The 18,118-nt window shown below is 58.1% G+C and overlaps 1 protein-coding gene across 1 annotated transcript; it reads right to left on the reverse strand.

Annotated features, from left to right (window-relative positions):
* Positions 1–2,538: 2,538 nt before the first annotated feature.
* PLPP7 (phospholipid phosphatase 7 (inactive)) lies at positions 2,539–16,448 on the reverse strand. The gene is made up of 2 exons (XM_066366862.1): positions 15,800–16,448; positions 2,539–3,777 (listed from the first exon to the last, which is right to left on the reverse strand). Exons 1-2 carry the CDS (start codon positions 16,251–16,253, stop codon positions 3,413–3,415), a joined length of 819 nt encoding a protein of 272 aa, XP_066222959.1. The 5' UTR covers positions 16,254–16,448; the 3' UTR covers positions 2,539–3,412.
* Positions 16,449–18,118: the final 1,670 nt, after the last annotated feature.

Consider the following 18,118-nt stretch of genomic DNA (forward strand, 5'->3'; position numbering starts at 1 on the left):
TCACGCTGCCTGGTTCTCTGCCTGCGCCCACCGGGGGCCTGGAGCCACGGAGCCTGGGAGGCCGTTCAGGGAAGGCTCCATAGTGCTGGTCCTATGGAGGCACTTGGGCGGCCCTGCCACCTCTCTGGGCCTGTGTCCCCGTTTGTGAGAAGAGGCTGCTGGGCGAGACGGTTCTAGATTCCTCGGCTTGGATCGTTGGCATTTGTTCGGGGTGAGGGGCCACGGGGCTCATGTCCACGACAGAGGGTGGGTGGGACTGCGCAACGCCCCTGTGCCAGGGTTCAATCACCGCTCTCACTAATTGCTACAAGCTGAGTGGCTCAAAACACCACCAGTGCATTGTCTCACCTGCCGTCTGGGCTGGAAGCGCCCACCTGTCTCAGCAGGCTGAGGTCAGTGCGGCAGCTCTCCTTCCTCCCCAGGTCCCAGGTACCTGCAGCTCTCGGGTCGTGACCCCTTCCTCCATCTTCCAAGCCAGCCGCGCAGACCAAGCCCTCACACCGCGTCACTCTGACCTCGCTCCCTCCTCCTCTGTGGTGATCCTGGGCCCACCTGCCTCCCCGGGCTCATCTACCTGGTCCACGGTCAGCTGATCAGCAGCCGAACTCCACTGCTACCTTCACTCACCAGTGCTATCCAATGTAAACGCAGTCACAGGTTCTGGGGATGAGGACGTGGCCAGCTCCGGGTAGGGGGGAGGCATTTTTCTGTTGCCCGTTCGTCATCAGTTCCTTCCCACCCGTGGGCAGTGGGACTGTCGTTGTCACCCCTGACTCTCCTGCAGCTCAGCAAGGTTTATACCCGCCCAGTCCAAGGGCCTGGCTCACAGCCCCCCTCCCTCCCCACCCCCACCCTCCCTCCCCAGCTCAGACTTCAGGCCCCGGTGGATTCTGGCACTTGGCTCTGGGGCTGTGCTGAACACACACTTTGACCTGGAGACAGGCAGGCTAAGCCCATGATGAGACCCCAGGTTCCAGGCAGGATCAGGCCTCTGTTTTCTGCCTCCTTTCTCCACCCTCCCTGCGGGTGGGGCAGACCATCAGGAGGCCGGACAGGAGGGGCCAGGGAAACATCAGCAGTGAGTGTGGGGGGAGGGCCCGCCCCCATCTTAACCAGCACAGTGGGGAGGGGCCAGGGAAACATCAGCAGTGTGGGGGGGAGGGCCCGCCCCCGCCCCCACCCCCGCCCCCGCCCCCACCCCCGCCCCCATCCTAACCAGCACAATGGGGAGGGGCCATGGGAAGCCGGCACTAGGCCTAGCATGTGGGGGGAGGGCCCGCCCCCATCTTAACCAGCACAGTGGGGAGGGGCCATGGGAAGCCGGCACTAGGCCCAGCATGTGGGGGGAGGGCCCGCCCCCATCCTAACCAGCACAGTGGGGAGGGGCCATGGGAAGCCAGCACTAGGCCCAGCACGTGGGGGGGAGGGCCCGCCCCCATCTTAACCAGCACAGTGGGGAGGGGCCATGGGAAGCCGGCACTAGGCCCAGCATGTGGGGGGAGGGCCCGCCCCCATCCTAACCAGCACAGTGGGGAGGGGCCATGGGAAGCCAGCACTAGGCCCAGCACGGCATGAGTAGGTGCCTACCTCTGGGAGGCCAGTGGTCTTTCCTGGGGCGGGGCGGGGGCGTGTGTGGCCCAAACAGCTCATTCTTTTTCTCACAATCCTTCTGTGTGCCAGGCCCCGAGCTGAGGACCTGTGTCCCTGCTGGGGATGTGGGCCTCACAGGGCAGCAGCCTGGCTCCACCCGGAACTGGAGCTGGACCCACCGTGGGTGACGGAATCCCAAGGGCGGGGGCAAGGGGAGGTGGGGACACCCTCACCCCTTCTGTCAGCATCCTGGAACCGAGACGCCCAGGACATCTGTGGGAACGGGCCGAATGTATTGCAAAGACTCTGGGACCAGCCAAGTTCAAGGTCAACGTTGGGGCTTTTAATCATGGTGGTTTGAGCTCCTTCCGGGCAAGGACAAGGTGACACCTCCTGTACCCCTCACTGGGCTGGCACCCTGGAGGCTCCAGAGAGAAGCTGGGGGCCTTGGGGAGAATGGGCCCAGGGTGAGGGCTTGGGTCCTGCCTGCAGGGACATCGCCCCTCAGGGCACCGTGACTGTGGCGGGTGTGGGGGTCTCTGCAGCTGGTGGGGTAGGCAGTCAGGCCTGTGTCTGCCTGGTCACTAGTCCATTTCCCCAGGGCGGGGACCAAGTGAGCAGGGAGCCAGGTGAAGTCTGGAGACTGGAGAGAGGGTCCCGGCCCCCAGGGCAGACCTCCCTCAGCATCGCAGTGGGGGCTGGGCAGGGTGGCCAGTGCAGGGCCTGGGGAGTGGAGGGACCCGCCAAGAGAAGGGACCAGCCAGCCTGGGGAAGTCCAGGAGCCCATGTCCCCTGACCACCTGACACCATGGCTCCTCTGGGAAGGAAGCAATCAGCCCCCCCATGTGGACAGAGACTCCGCCCACATCCTCCCCGCCCCCACCCGTTAACAGAGACTCTCCTGCCTGGAAACTAACGTCACACAAAGAAGAGCCACACAGGAGAAGGTCCGCTTGCATGTCATCTGTATTGTCACATGAAATGCACATCCATAGAGGTTGACTTGGAAACAACCTATTAGGTCACACATAGTTCGGCCCCTGGGGGCCAAAGTGGCACCGATGTCCGCGGGCCGTGGGCTTCCCACGCGCTTCGGCACCGGTGGCGGTGGTGGCGCTGGGAGAGGCCAGCTCACACCTCAGGCCGCTCGGCTCCTGGGCAGCGTCCCCCCAGGTGAGCTCGAGGGAACGGCAGCTCCTCAGGGGCTCAGAGCTGTCCGTGAGAAAAGGGCTCTGTGGTCAGACCGGCTCAGGAAACATGGGGTCACACAGGTTCCACGGGAAGCTTTCCCACAGGACTTGTCAGAGCCTTTAAGACACTAGCAACCCTGTGGCTGTCCGACCTGGGGCAGAGGATGCAGCGTTCTCACGTTTATTTGAGCGCAGGACCCTCTTCCTTCCCGGGCTGGCGTCCCGTGGGGCACCCTCTGGGACGCACCGCCCTCAGCCATCGTTGACTGTTAACGGCGCCCGTGTTGGGTGGTAAGCACTGTACTGTGGCATGGTGGGCACAGCCAAGAACTCGACAGTCACGAGGAAGAAACGACAAGACAAGACTCGGCCCCTGTCCTGCCGTCTTGGGTCTCACCTGTTACTTCCAGAGCAGAAGCGAAGCAGGCCTGTCCCCACGCTGGGCCCTGGCCTGCCCAGAGAGAGACTCGAAGCCCAAGCAAAGGAGCCGGGGCCCGCCGGTCACCAGGTGGGCCCGCCTGCGGTCGCCAGCCTCCAGCCCAGAGAGCAGAGGAGCTGGGGCTGCCCAGTTCGCCCTCCCCGCCGGCCCGCCTCTGCCTGCTGCCTGGCCGGGCACCCTGCCGGGCAGAGGCTCACCAGGCCGAGATGAGCATCTGGCACGTGTTGGAGGACATCCAGACCAGCTCCACCAGGCGGAACTGAAGGTAGCCGATGATGAAGCCCGAGACGACGTCCGTGATGTGGTGACGTCCGATCATCACGCGCGACAGGCCCACGCAGAGGGCCCAGAGCACCAGCAGGATGCGCAGGGGCACCGCCAGCACCAGGTGGCTGAGGAAGAACTTGGACACCATGGCCGCGCGACTGGCGTGCCCGGCGGGGAAGGCGTAGATGTCCATGGTGAGGTAGTCCAGGAGGCCGGGGCTCGTCTCAAAGGGGCCACGCCGCTTGGTGAGCTTCTGCACGCCGGCCACCGTCATGATGTCCAGGAGCAGGGCTGTGGGCGGGAGAGAGGGCTGTCAGTCTGTGCCACCTTCCTCCTCCCCTCTCCCTCCCCTTCTCTGTTCCAGCCCCGTAACCTCCAGCGTGGTCCCACCGCGGGGCCCTTGCCGGCTGTTCCCTCTGCCCGGAATGCCTTCCCTGGGACAGTCACAGCGCTCACGCCCTCACCCCTTCCAGTGCAGCCTTCCCTGACAACCTGTTTACAAAAGCCCATCACCCTCTATTCCCCCCCCCTTTATCTTTCTTTACAGCGTTTCTCACGGCCGCCACGTCAGCCCTTTCCCCACGCGTTCCTCTCATTTCTCTCCCCCCACAGGGCACACTCGTGAGGGCCAGGACCCCATCTGCTCACGGGTGGGAGGTGTTCAGTAAAGCTGCTGAGTGGGAGAGCGAGTGATTGGGTCTCATGGGCCCCCGAGGGCACCTCGGAGGGTCTGAGTTCTGACAATGGGACCCTGGGTTGGTGATGTTTCTGAAAAGAAACAGGGAAGCTCCTGCCAATCCCGAGAACAGGACATAAATATCCCCATTTTTTCAAAGTGGAGGTAAAGCCTGACCAGCTGTGGCACCGTAGGTAGAGCATCGACCTGGAATGCTGAGGTTCCTGGTTTGAAACCCTGAGGTCACGGGCTTGAGTGCAGGCTCGGCAGTTTGAATGTGGGATCATGGTCACTGGCTTGACCCCATGGTCGCTGGCTTGAGCCCAAAGGTAACTGATTTGAAGCCCAAGGTCGCTGACTTGAGCCCAAAGGTCGCTGGCTTATTGAGCAAGGGGTCACTGGCTTGTCTGGAGCCCCCCACCCCATCAAGGCACATAGGAGAAGCAATCAATGAACAATTAAAGTGAAGCAACTATAAGTTGATGCTTCTCATTTCCCTTTCTCTCTCTCTCCTTCCCTCTCTTTCTCTCTCTAAAATCAATTTAAAAAAATAAATAAAGTAGAGGCATGTAACATACAATGAACCTTTTTTTTTAAAGATTTTATTTATTTATTTATAGACAGAGAGGGATAAATAGGGACAGACAGGAACGCAGAGAGATGAGAAGCATCAATCATCAGTTTTTCATTGTGGCACCTTAGTAGTTCATTGATTGCTTTCTCATATGTTCCCTAACCAGGGGGCTACAGCAGACTGAGTAACCCGTTTCTCGAGCCAGCGACCTTGGGTCCAAGCTGGTGAGCTTTGCTCAAACCAGATGAGCCCACGCTCAAGCTGGCGACCTCGGGGTCTCGAACCTGGGTCTTCTGCATCCCAGTTCGACGCTCTATCCACTGCGCCACCGCTTGGTCAGGCTACAATGAACCATTTTTAAGTGCACATGTCAGTGGCATTTAGCACAGGGACAAGGTACAACTGCCACCTCTATCTAGCTCCAAAATACTTCACCACCCCAAAGGGAAACCCTGTATCCATTGTACAGTCATTCCTCCCCACAGCCCTTGGCAACCCCCAACCTGCTTCCTGTCTCTATAGACTTGCCTCTTCTGGACCTTTCCTACAAAGGGAGTTGGTCCTTCCCCCGGACCCCCAGCCCGGCACACAGGAAGGGCCTGAGAAGGACAATCATTGAGTGACTTCAATGCAGCCTGGCATGGGCACTTCCCTAGAAACTTTGCAGAACATATCAGAATTGCTGACCTGCAACCACTGCCACCCAGGAAAAAGAAAACAAACAAACGAACCAAAAACACACAAGGAAACCTGTCGAGCCTGATCAGGAGGTGGCACAGTGGATAGAGCGTCGGACTGGGACACGGAGGACCCAGGTTCGAAACCCCTACGTTGCTGGCTTGAGCGTGGGATCATAGACATGACCCATGGTTGCTGGCTTGAAGCCCAAGGTTGCTGGCTTGAAGCCCAAGGTTGCTGGCTCGAGCAAGGGGTCACTCGTTCTGCTGTAGCCCCCCAGTCAGGGCACATATGAGAAAGCAATCAATGAACAACGAAGGTGCCACAACAAAGAATTGATGCTTCTCATCTCTCTCCATTCCTGTCTGTCTGTCCCTATCTGTCCTTCTCTCTGGCTCTCTGTCTCTGTCACCAAAAAAAAACCCCAACAAAAAAAACAAACAAAACCTGCAGAAAATGACATGGTAGGTGCTCACTGTAGAAAGTTTACAAACGATTTAAACCCCCCCGCAGCTCTGCCAGCAGAGGTAACCGCCGTTCCAGACCCGTCCGGCCATCTACGGAGCGCAGAGTTAATAAGAGCTGCGAGACACTCTGCACACTGTCAGGTAACCTGCATCTGAAAGTTGCCATGTCGCAGCCCCCGGAACCCCACAGCCCTAGCGCACGAGGCAGCGTGGCTCACTTACACCCCGGTCACAGCGCTGCCCCCAGACAACACTGTGCTCCCCGCCCCGGGCAGCGCAGGACGTGTCGGCCTTCCTCGCTTTCTGCCTGCCACGGGCTCCTGTTTGGGATGTGAAGCCCTGGTCTCCCCTGGGCTGGCCTCTCTCATTAGCCACAAGGCTGACTGATGTCCCACCGCCCTGGGGTACGCCTGGCCAGCAAGAGACAGGGGCAGCCTGACCAGGCGGTGGCGCAGTGGATAGAGCGTCGGACTGGGATGCAGAGGACCCAGGTTCGAGACCCCGAGGTCGCCAGCTTGAGTGCAGGCTCATCTGGTTTGAGCAAAAGCTCACCAGCTTGAACCCAAGGTCGCTGGCTCCAGCAAGGGGCTACTCGGTCTGTTGAAGGCCCGCGGTCAAGGCACATATGAGAAAGCAATCAATGAACAATTAAGGTATTGCAACGCGCAATGAAAAACTAATGATTGATGCTTCTCATCTTTCCGTCCCTATCTGTCTGTCCCTGTCTATCCCTCTGACTAAATCTCTCTCTGTCTCTGTAAAAAAAAAAAAAAAAAAAAAAAAAAAAAAGAGAGAGAGAGACAGGGGCAGAAGCAGGAAGCAGAGGAGAGAGGCTGCCTGGCCCAGAGCAGAGGAGCCTAAGGAAGGCAGGGAACCTTGTTCTACAGGTGCTTGCCAAGAATTTTCATGGCTACTGGTTTCCAGGAGCCCGGGCCTCCTAGGAGATGGAGGCTTGGGAGGTGTGTGGTCAGCATGCTGCTGACCCAGGTCAGGGCCCGGCCCGGCGGGCAGCCATACGGAGCCCACGGGAGGTCAGCATTGAGCAGGAGAGAGGGATCCGCAGGGCAGCTGGGCGCTGGAGGTCAACAGCTCTGACCCTGGTACTCCGGCCTCACGGAGTAGCTGAGGTTGAAGGCCAGGCCTCTCCAGCCCAGTGAGGCCTTCCCTCACCTGAGTGACAGGCTGTCTCCACCCAGGTTTCTGTTCCTTTGTCATGGGTCCTTGGCCTGGCCCATCCTGTGCCCGGTACATTCAGTCACATGACTTTCAGTGTTGGGGCACTGCCGGTTCTTGGGGATGTCAGGTGTGGGTCAGGCTCGGGGCTGGTGCGCCCCTTGCAGGATGCCCCGTGGCCGAGGAGGAGCCGGGCAGTTAGCAGCCGCTGTACAGAGCTCCTTCCCAGGGCGATGTACCCAGGGCCGCCCTCCCCACGCTGCGGCCGTCGCTGTGGACGGCTGGAAGGAGACGCAGTGCGGTGACGTGGGTGATGTGCTCGGAAGGCAGGCCAGCTCTCCAGCAGAGTCAGTGGCCTCCCCAGGGCCACCCCCACCCCCACCGGCCCGGCAGGGGGCCCCTCTCTCTCCCCCAGCACAGGGCCAGCCCTCAGTGTGACTGGGATTCAGACACTGTCAGCACATAATCTGGGGCCCAGAAATAGAAGCAAATGGCGCCATCACTCAAGACTCCGTGAATCCCGCTCACCTGGCCCAGTCGAGTTCTCTGACCTACATTCCCTTCCGGACTCTGAGCAAGGCCAGGCCGCCCCCACAGGAAAGTCCGCCTGGTCAGGAGAGTGGCCGCCACCCGCTGCCTCTGACTTGCTATGTGACAGGGGCTGGTCACCCAACCCCCTGGGCCTCTGCTCCCTGCAGCCAGCCGAGGGAAGGTTCTGCCCGAGCCCCCGAACCAGAGCCTGCTTCCGGGTCGGCTGTGCACGCACGGCATGACCTGGGCACATCCCCCCCTGGGCGTCCTCTTCCTCCCTGGCAAAATGGGGTCATCCCAGAGGCTGCTCCGAGGGCCTGCCCAGCGGGCCTCCAAACATGGTGCCTCGGAGACAGGGCTTCCCCCCATCCCTGCCTCTCAGTTCTTCTCACCGAGCTGGGGTCTGACACGCTGAACCCCCCATGCAGGAAGCACCAGAATTCCCCCGATCCTGCCGTCCTCACACCTGTCCCTGGAGAGGCAGCGAAGTTGGGGCTCCCTGCTGGCTGGCGAGGGGGCAAGGTTGTGGGCTATGACTCTCTCTGGCTGGGGCTGGGGGCTGACCGGGCCTCTAGCCTCCCCCGATGGCTCCTCGGGGAGGTGGGGACCAGCCTGCCATGCCGTGGGGCACGGGAAACCCATGTCAGCTGTCTGAAGGGCACTTGGCCCCAGACTCAGGAAGACGTCTTTGCCATCTGCACGTATGTCCTCAGGAAACCATTAGGGATGTGCACCATGACTCATGGTCAGGGAGGTCCAATGCGGCACTCTTCCCAACAGCTAGAGACGTGCACCAGCCCAACGCCCTTGGGTAGGAGACGGACGGGACACTCTACGGCCAAGTCTAGACAACGGAGCACCCTGGACCACGGCGAAGGATGAAGCAGGTATGTATTTATAGCCACGGCAGGAGAGCTAGAGGGGGTGGTTGAGTGCAAAAGGCCAGTTTCCAGGCAGGATTGACGGTACGATGCCATTTTTGTAAAAATAAGATGCAAATGTGTTTATGGGCAGAGAAAACGTCTGGGAGGCAGCATGCTAGATGTTAAAAGATTTTTCTTAGCACAAAAACACGTTACTTGCTCACACTGTTGAAAAGTTATGTTTACAAAAGACAACTTGTGTGAGGTGCCCAGGATAAGGAATTCGCAGAGATGAAAGTAGATTGGAGGCTTTCCAGTCTACCTGAATCATTACCAGCTAGAAGCAGCGGTCACTGGGACTTGGACATGAGCTGCAAAGTATAGAATGGTGACAACCCCAGTGCCATGCGGACTTTTTCTGGATGTGGACTTTTCCTGGACTCCTGTTCCCTGTGACAGCTCCTAACAGTCTGAACTGTGGTTGGGTTGCATTTTTTAGGGATTTGGCATGGTGATGGGGCCAACTTGGACTTGGTGAACATGTTAAGGACACTTCTCTTTTATGGATTCTTGCTGTATTGGCCAAGAGTTTGCTTAAAGGCTTTTAATCACTGTAAAAAAAATAGAAGACTGGATAAAGAAGATGGGGCACATATACACCATGGTATACTATTCAGCTAGAAGAAATGATGACATCGGATCACTTATAGCAGAATGGTGGAATCTTGATAATATTATGCAGAATGAAATAAGTGAATCAGAAAAAAACAAAAACTGCAGGATTCCATACATTGGTGGGACATAAAAACGAGACTAAGAGACATGGACAGGAGTGTGGTGGTTACGGGGGGTGGGGGGAGGGAAGGAGGGAGAGGGGGAGGGGGAGGGGTACAAAGAAAACTGGATAGAGGGTGACAGAGGATGATCTCTCTTTGGGTAATGGGTATGCAACAGAACTAAATGACAAGATAACCTGGAAATGTTTTCTTTGAATATATGTACCCTGATTTATTGATGTCACCCCATTAAAATAAAAATTTATTTATAAAAAAAAAAAAAAAAAGAAAGAAAGTAGATTGGAGGCTACCAGGAGCTGCAGGAGGGGAGGGGAGTGAGTGTTCAAGGGGGACAGAGCTTCAGCTGGGGAAGGTGAGCAAGTCCTGGAGACCATGGTGGCGATGCTTACATGACAAGTGTGAGGGTGCCTACCGCCACTCAGCTGTGTGTTCCAACACGGCTGACAGCCAGTCGGATGTGATATGTATTTAGCATGCACACAAAAAGCTATTTTAAAAAAATCCCGAGCACCAATCCAGAAAGACACAGCTCCTGGGGAGGCGTGCGGGGAGCGGAGAGGTTGGGGGGTCCTGAAGGTGAGGGTCTGTCCTGATGTCCCCTAGTTTGAGTGATTCTAAGTGAACACATGATTTCACAGGCCTTGATTTTCTCAGTGAAGAATCCAGGTGTGAAAGCTGGGCCTGTCTCTGAAGACGGTCGGGCGCAGAGAGGTGGACGGTGCCGCTGGCTCCCTCAGCAGCGGAGCAGGAGTGGGGCCTCTGCTGCCTGGGAGCCCTCCTGGATGCTCACTTCCGGCTTCCATTTCGGTATGAGCTGCAAGGGCGGCGGCGGCCCCGGTGGTGCGTGAGGGCCCTGGGCCGGTCAGGGCGCCCCAAGGGGCTCCTGTGGGGACACCGATCGCTTTGGGTCACTACATGCCATGAAGGGGCAGGGGAATGTTCTGCATCTGCAGGGCTGTCAGGAGTCATTCCACAGGAGTCAGCCTACATCGCCATCAATCTGGGGCCGTCTGTGCGAGCCTCGTGGAGGGGCTGTCCCCTGAGCTGTCCCGGGAGCAGGGGCCGCGGGGCGAGGGTGGGGAAGCTCTCGGAACAGCCTACATCGCCATCAATCTGGGGCCGTCTGTGCGAGCCTCGTGGAGGGGCTGTCCCCTGAGCTGTCCCGGGAGCAGGGGCTGCAGGGCGAGGGTGGGGAAGCTCTCGGAACAGCCTACATCGCCATCAATCTGGGGCCGTCTGTGCGAGCCTCGTGGAGGGGCTGTCCCCTGAGCTGTCCCGGGAGCAGGGGCCGCGGGGCGAGGGTGGGGAAGCTCTCGAACGGTTTCTGTGGAGGGTCTGCCAGCGGAAAGGGGGCGAGGGAGGGGGATGCCGAGAGACAGCTGGGGCTGCGGCAAGGTTGAGGGAGCCGGTTCTGGGTACGGAACCCCTCAGGCATGAAGGGATGCACAGGGCTGAGCCTGTGATGCCACATGGGCGGCCCAGGACCCAGCAGGCCCATCACGGCCGTGAGAACATGGACAAGCTGGGCAAAGCAGAGCAGGAGGTCATTTGAGAGACGTATGATGTGTTAGCAAGTGCGTGGAGGAAAAATGCAGAGGGCCCTGGCCGGATAGCTCGGTGGGTTAGAGCATCGTCCCAAAGCACAGAGGTTGCTAGTTCAATCCTCGGTCAGGGCACATACAGGAACAGATCGATGTTCCTCTCTTTCTTTCTTTCTTTCTTTCTTTCTTTCTTTCTTTCTTTCTTTCTTTCTTTCTTTCTTTCTTTCTTTCTTTCTTTCTCTCTCTCTCTCTCTCTCTCTCTCTCTCTCTCTCTCTCTCTCTCTCTCTCTCTCTCTCTCTCTCTCTCTCTCTTTCTTTCTTTCTTTCTTTCTTTCTTTCTTTCTTTCTTTCTTTCTTTCTTTCTTTCTTTCTTTCTTTCTTTCTCTGTCTCTGTCTGTCTCTCTCTCCCTCCCTCCCTCCCGGACCCAAACTGCACTGGAGTTCATTCCTGGGGACAGGAGCTAAGGGAGAGGCTCACTGTTCCATGATCTAGCCGTGCAATGTTTGCATTTTCCTGACCATAGGAACGCATGATGAGAAGCTGCTCAACCTCATACTCATTAAGGAGATGGAAATCAAAACCCCAATACCACTTTCACACCCATCGGGATAGTTATTATCAAAATCAATGGAAAGAAACAGGTGTTGGCGAGGCTGCAGAGAGATCAGGGCCTGCGGGCAGTGCCAGGGGGATGTGAGGTGGGGCGGCTGCCGCGGAAGACAACCCACCCGTTACAACACAGGATCACCACCAGCTCCACCTCTGGCTCCGTGCCCACGAGGAGGGAAAGCGTCACTGAAAAGGGTGCTGTCACGCCAGCTTCACAGCGGCCCAAAGGCAGGGCAACCCAAGAGCCCATAGACAAACGGTGGATTAAAAAAACCCGAAATGTGGTCCAGCCACACAGTGGAATATTATTCAACCTTAAAAGGAAGGAAATTCTGACCCACAAGGAACATGAACTTTGAGGACATGGGGCTGAATGAAAGAAACCAGTCACAGAAGGACAAATACCGTAGGATTCCACTCATATGAGGTCTCTAGAGTGGTCAAACTCCTAGAGACAGAAAGTAGATGATGGGGGAGGGGATGGGAGTGAGTGTTTAATGGGGACAGAGTTTCAATTTGGGAAGATGAGAAAGTTCTGGAGATGGACAATGGCGATGGTTGTGCAACAACGTGAATGCTCTTAATGCACACTAAAAAATGGTTAAAATGGGTCCTGGGCCCTGGCCGGTTGGCTCAGTGGTAGAGCGTCGGCCTGGTGTGCGGGGGACCCGGGTTCGATTCCCGGCCAGGGCACATAGGAAAAGCGCCCATTTGCTTCTCCCCCCCCCCCTTCCTCTCTGTCTCTCTCTTCCCCTCCTGCAGCCAAGGCTCCATTGGAGCAAAAGATGGCCCGGGCGCTGGGGATGGCTCCTTGGCCTCTGCCCCAGGCGCTAGAGTGGCTCTGGTCGAGGCAGAGCGACGCCCCGGAGGGGCAGACCATCACCCCCTGGTGGGCAGAGCGTTGCCCCTGGTGGGCGTGCCGGGTGGATCCCGGTCAGGCGCATGCGGGAGTCTGTCTGACTGTCTCTCCCCAGTTTCCAGCTTCAGAAAAATACAAAAAAAAAAAAAAAAGTAAAATGGGTCCTGGCTGGTTTGCTTAGGGGTAGAGCGTTGGCCCAGTGTGTGGAAGTCCCAGGTTTGATTCCTGGTCAGAGCACACAGAAGAAGCACCCATCTGCTTCTCCACCCCTCCTCCTTCTCTCTCTCTCTTTCTTCCTTTCCCGCAGCCACGGCTCTCTTGGTTCGAGTGCATCGGCTCTGGGTGCTGAGGATGGTTTTGTGGAGCCTCTGCCTCAGGTGCTAAAAATAGCTCAGTTGCAAGCATGGCCCCAGATGGGGGTTGCCAGGTGAATCCTGGTCAGGGCGCATGCGGGAGTCTGTCTCTATCTCCCTTCCTCTTACTTGTAAAAGAAGAAGAAAAAAATGGCTAAAATGGCAAGTTTTATATATCTGTTTTATCCATTAAAAAAATGACATAGGAAAAGTAATGTATAAGTTTTCATATTCAGGAAAATGGCAATAAAGATACTTTCACAGATCATGGCAACAATACCCAGAGGCATTTTCCCACCAAGGACAGGCTCACGAGGAAATCAGGATGGACTGGTGTGGGCCTGGGTCACCCGTCCCCTGGCTCCCTTCGGGGCTATCAAGCCAAGTGCTGCAGGTGAGGAACAAGCAGGGATCAGGTCATCTCACAGGTCTAGAGCTTGGGTGGGACCTACTGGGAGTCTGGACCTGGGACTTCTTTTTATAATGGTGACAGTGGTGATGATGGCAACAAGCACTGCTACACTAGCATGAGGTGGCATCTGTATGTGCTATGCACTTTGTAATTCTTCAGGGATGTGTTCACGCAACCCATTTAACAGAGGAGGAAAATGAGGCTCAGAGAGGCAAAGTCACCTGCCTGAGTTCCCACAGCAGGGCTGGGATTTGCATCCAGGTCTGGCTGACTCTGGAGTCTAACCTTTTGCCTTCTGCTAAGACCCCTTCTCGCTTTGAGCATGCCCTGGGGGAGGGCACACAGGCCGCAGTGCAGAAGACTTGCTCCTGGCCCAGCAGGGACTCCTTCTGGCCCCTTGGCTGGAGCCTCGCTTCCCAAGGTTCCTGAGTTTTCTCCAGGGCCAAGGGGAGCCCAGGTCCCAGCTGTCCAGGCAGAGACCTCTGCTCCCAGCCCAGGGATTGGCTCCATGAATTGACGGGGTACCCTAATGGTGGTGTGGGCGACCAGGGCTGGGCAGGGCTCCCTCACCCCTCTGGGCCTTACGGTCCGCACAGCAGTGGCGTTGGCCACCCCTGTGCCAAGCACTTTACCCCCTGAGTCTGCCCCCTCCCCCCAGCCCTGAAGCCCCACGTACAGATCAGGAAGCTCAGGCTCAGAATGTGGAACCAACTTGACTAAGTCCACAGAGTGAGTCCGGTCCAGGCAGGGACCTGGACAGGGCCCAGTCTGACCTCAGAGCCACCCCACCACCAAAGACTAGAGGACAACAGAACCCTGCGGACCGGTGGCAAGGGGGACGGCAAGGGGTTTGCAGTCTGGAGGACTTCGGTGGGGTCCCCAACCGACCACATACAGCTGTGTGGAGTGGGCAAGTCCCTTAACCCCTCTGAGCCTCAGTTAACTCATCTGTAAAGTGGGTATATTCATAGTTCCCTTATAATCATTAAAAAGATCTTAAAATCATGAAACATGGGACAGTCATGGCATAGAATGAAGCTCAATAAGCCAGTTTTAAAAAACTTAAAGTGACTGCCATTCTTACTCCAGAAGGAGTCTTGTCCTTTGACGCAGACACCTCTGTGCCCACCGCAGCTGGCTGCTGGCACGATGCAGAAACTTCCTTCGAATAAGCTAGTTACACCCAGTTCTCCCGGCCCATCACAGACGAGCTGCGTCTCCCTGTGCCTCCGTTTCCTCCTCTTTAAACGGGGAGGAATGACAGCCTCTCCCTCGTGGGGCTGTGTCGAGGATAAGAAGCACCGGTGTGGTTTATGGAAAAGCGGGCACACCGCAAACACCGAATACATGGAGGATTCTACCACCTCCACCGTCATCCGGGGAGGGGCCGTGCAGATGGGGTCCAGGGAGCGGGCTCGAGAACGCGCCCCAGTCCTACCCTCTGACACCAGGCCACCTAACCCCTAACGCCGCTCCGTGTCAGGCTGCAGTGGGTCCTGGGGGACGCCACGGATAGTGAGAGCAGGGTTCTGCCCCCAGAAACCGCTGGCGTGGTGCCTCGGCCCCTTTGCTCTGCCCGTACTCTCCCTCCCACACCCATGGCATAGCCCCTGGGAAGAGCACAGAACTGGAGGTCTGGTGCCAATTTTCAGCTCTGAAGCCTTGGGCCAGGTTGTTTTATTTATAGGAGCCTCAGTCTCCTAATCTGTAAAGTGGGGAGGATGACAGGGCCAATCACATTGGACTGTTCACTTGGGATAAATAACAAGTCAAGTAAATAATTTGGTGACAAGAACAAGAACACGTTGACGGTGCCAGACCCGACCACCATCTCCTGCATGGAAACCCGTGACCATTTTTCCCGCATCCCACCCACAAAGTGTCCATCCCTGGGCCCTCTGAGACTTGAGCGGGTAGAGACACGATTTTATTGTAACTTTCTCTAGACCACAGTTCCCAGTGGTCCAACCCATACCCTTTTGGAACTGGGACCCCCTGTCAGTGTTTCCTTAGCCTGGGAACCCCATCCACCTGTGCCCCACATGGTGGCCATGCTAGGGAGCGGGAGGGGTGGGATGGGCCCAGCGTGGGGGACGGAAGCCGAGATTCCCTGGGCACATTGGGGATCTGGAGGTGCCCGGAGTGTGGCCGGCTGGAGGGAAGGGCGTGCCGTCCACATGGGTCCCACGTGGTACCTGGCACAGAGCAGGCCCTCTCCTCCAGCGACTAACCCAGGGAAGCAGCAGGTATGGATTTCAGGAGGACACGCGTGTGTGGGAGCCCACACTGAACCCCCAGCACCGCTCAGGCCTGTGGGAGCATCCCAGGCAGCTTGCAGGGTCCCTGAACCGGGCAGTGAGGCATGCGGGCAGTTCCAAGTGCTGCCTGTAAGCAGCCCAGAAACAGGGACCCGGGCTTGCGGATGGGAGTTATGTGGTGAGGCGCCCACGCCAGCACCCCCGACAGGACCCCACAGACCATCGATCATCAGCCTTGAGGCCACAGCCTCTAGCCTCCCAACCCCCAAGCTGCCCCTGGGGCAGCGAGCACTTGCTAGGCGCAGGGCCCTTTCTTAGAGGTCCCCGCCGGGCCTCTATGTCCTCAAGGCCCCCTCCTGCAGGAGCCCTCATCTGCGCATCCCTGGCTCCCTCTTCTCCTGGCCGGAAGCTTGCCTGTTTCTGGGGCACCCTTCCTGCCTAACCTCATTCGACCATCCCAGTCTGTTTCCGAGGCCTCCCTGGTCCTGGTGGGGCCGGCGGCAGGCGGCGGGCACACTCACCCAGAAGCAGGTTCATTAGCACCTCCTGGCCGGCCAGCGTGCTGCTCTTCACCAGGCAGAGGATGGTGCCTCCGATCCAGGGGATGCCGTGGCCTGTGATGCCAATGAGCTTGACCATGGAGCGAGCACTGGCCCAGGAGGCGGCCCGGCTGGCACACACCCCCAGCCGCTTGGACATACAGATGTCAATGGCCAGCAGCGAGTTGAAGGCGATGCCCTTGAAGGAGGGGTTCAGCTGCATGCAGTCCTCCTCGGGCAGCTGCTGAGACTGGCGCCGCTCCCGGGCCCCCTCGCCGGAGGGTGGGGGTTGCACCGAGGGGCCCGAGGCCTTCCTGCCCGAGCTGCTGCGTGGCTCCGGGGCCCCCTTGGGGGGCTGGTTCAGGGAAAGGAACTCGGCCCGGTTGAGGATGTTGTTGCGGTCCCGGGCCCGGGCCCGGTTCTGGGAGGCTGGCATGGCGACGCTGACGCTGTGAGGGCCGGGCCCAGCCGCACTGCAGGGCCTCGCTCTCCCCCAGGCCAGGGCCGCCCCCAGAGCTGCCCCCGCTCCTCGCCTGCCTCTCGGCCTTTTCCGCGGCAGCTGTTAAATATAGAGTGACCGACTGCACATGGCTGTTTACCTCCGGCCGCCGCCGGGCTCCGAGGGCCGTCAACATCGGCGGGGCAGCCAATCGAGCCCACCCATGCGGGCTGGCGCCAATGGCGCCGCGGGGGAGGCGGGCGAGTGCGCTGCTGCGGCCGCTGCCTCGGCCCTGGGCTATGTCAATCTGCCAGTGGCTCCCTCCCCAGGCTTTGGGGGCCTCTGGGAAATGTAGTCCTTTTGCTACCCTGGCCCCGGCTGTGCTCTGGGACAGAGGTGCCTGTGTGGGCTCCAGACTAAGCCCTGCAAACTACCAGCTTCCCTCTGGGCAGTCCAGGCCTGCCTGCTTGCCTGCCTGCTCCACGGGCCTGGGCAGCTTGGACTCGATCCCATGGGCTCAGATGGAGTGAATGATGTCACGAAAAGCATCATCCTGGGTCTGTGGGGACCAGGCCAAGCCCTTTCCCTCTGTGACAGCATTCCATTAAGCTGGAAGGCTAGCTTTTATTATTATTATTATTATTATTATTATTTTTTTTTAAATCGGCCTTGAATTTGGCTTCAGTGCATCCCAGTCCAACGAATTGGCAATCTGTAAGGCAGGGATCAGGAACCTATGGCTCGCGAGCCAGATGTGGCTCTTAATGCCTAACGTCCACGGGTTGTTGAATTGCTCTCACGGAATTACATTTTAAAATATGTGGCGTTCATGGCTGTCTCAGCCAAAAAGGTTCCCGACCCCGGCTGTAAGGTGTGATTTCCATTGGAATGAGGGGTAATTCATGGGTTGGTAACGGACCCGCCCCCTGGAGGCTGCCCCCACTGCCCTGAGTTTTGTGAAGGACAAGAGCTCCGAGCAGCCTCAGGCAGCCCATAAATAGTTTCTGAGCCTGGCACCGTGCTAGGGGCCTGGCGCAAGGCAGCAAAGGAAAGACTCCATCCCTGTCCTGGGGAAGCTCACAGATCGGGGAGGGGCGGGGCATCAATGAATGACAGGGAAGTGATTGCAAGTGTGCAGACGCGTGGCAGGAATTGACGGAGGCTTCAGGGCTGGGCCTGGTGTCGTGGAGGGCTCCCCGGAGAAGGAAGAGCAGGGCAAGGGAGAGCTTTTCCCGTGCGAGGTCTCGGGAGGCCCACGGGGCTGGTGCAGGGAGCCAAGTGGGCAAGAGAGGCTGCAGACCTGGAGAGCGCAGACCAAGAGGCCCAGTCGAAGAGGAGTCAGGGTGTGCGTCAGGTCTCCGTGCACCCACCTGGGCAAATGCGGGCACCCAAAGCCTCCCCAGCCTTTGTTTTAGGGCGATGGGAAGTCAGGAGCGAAGGTCCTGGTCTCACTATTCGTGGCAGCCAAGGCCTGTCTGCTAGGCTGTGACGGAGGCAGGAGTCCATGACTTGCCCTCCAATCATGGAGCCTGCCTATGAAACCCAGGCCCCCCCCCCCCACGGCCTTCCAGGGACCAGGTGCAGAGGATCCCAAGACTCCAGCATCAGGCAGATGAGGAATGACCGGGGCTCCAGCCAGCGGCTAGCGGTGAGACGCTCAGCAGGTTACTTGGTCTCTCTGGGCCTCAGTTTTTCTAGCCATAACCTGAGAATAATAGTGTGTTCCTTCCGAGGGCTGTTGTGAGGTCAGTGAGCTAATGTTTGTAAACTGCTGAGTAGGGTCCCTGCCACATAGTGAGCCTTTGACACTGTGGGTTAGAAATCAATCTTGTTTAACAAATGGAGCCCAGCTTCTCTCCCTT

This window comes from Saccopteryx leptura, chromosome 2 (assembly GCF_036850995.1).
Source record: "Saccopteryx leptura isolate mSacLep1 chromosome 2, mSacLep1_pri_phased_curated, whole genome shotgun sequence".
Taxonomy (NCBI): Eukaryota; Metazoa; Chordata; class Mammalia; order Chiroptera; family Emballonuridae; genus Saccopteryx; species Saccopteryx leptura.

What these genes read in the sequence shown, in the direction of transcription:
- PLPP7 (XM_066366862.1), bottom strand. Translation starts at nt 16,253, where the DNA reads ATGCCAGCCTCCCAGAACCGGGCCCGGGCCCGGGACCGCAACAACATC. An exon ending in GCTAATGAACCTGCTTCTGG is followed by an intron (nt 3,778 to 15,799) that starts GTGAGTGTGCCC and finishes TCCCGCCCACAG; the next exon opens with CCCTGCTCCTGGACATCATG.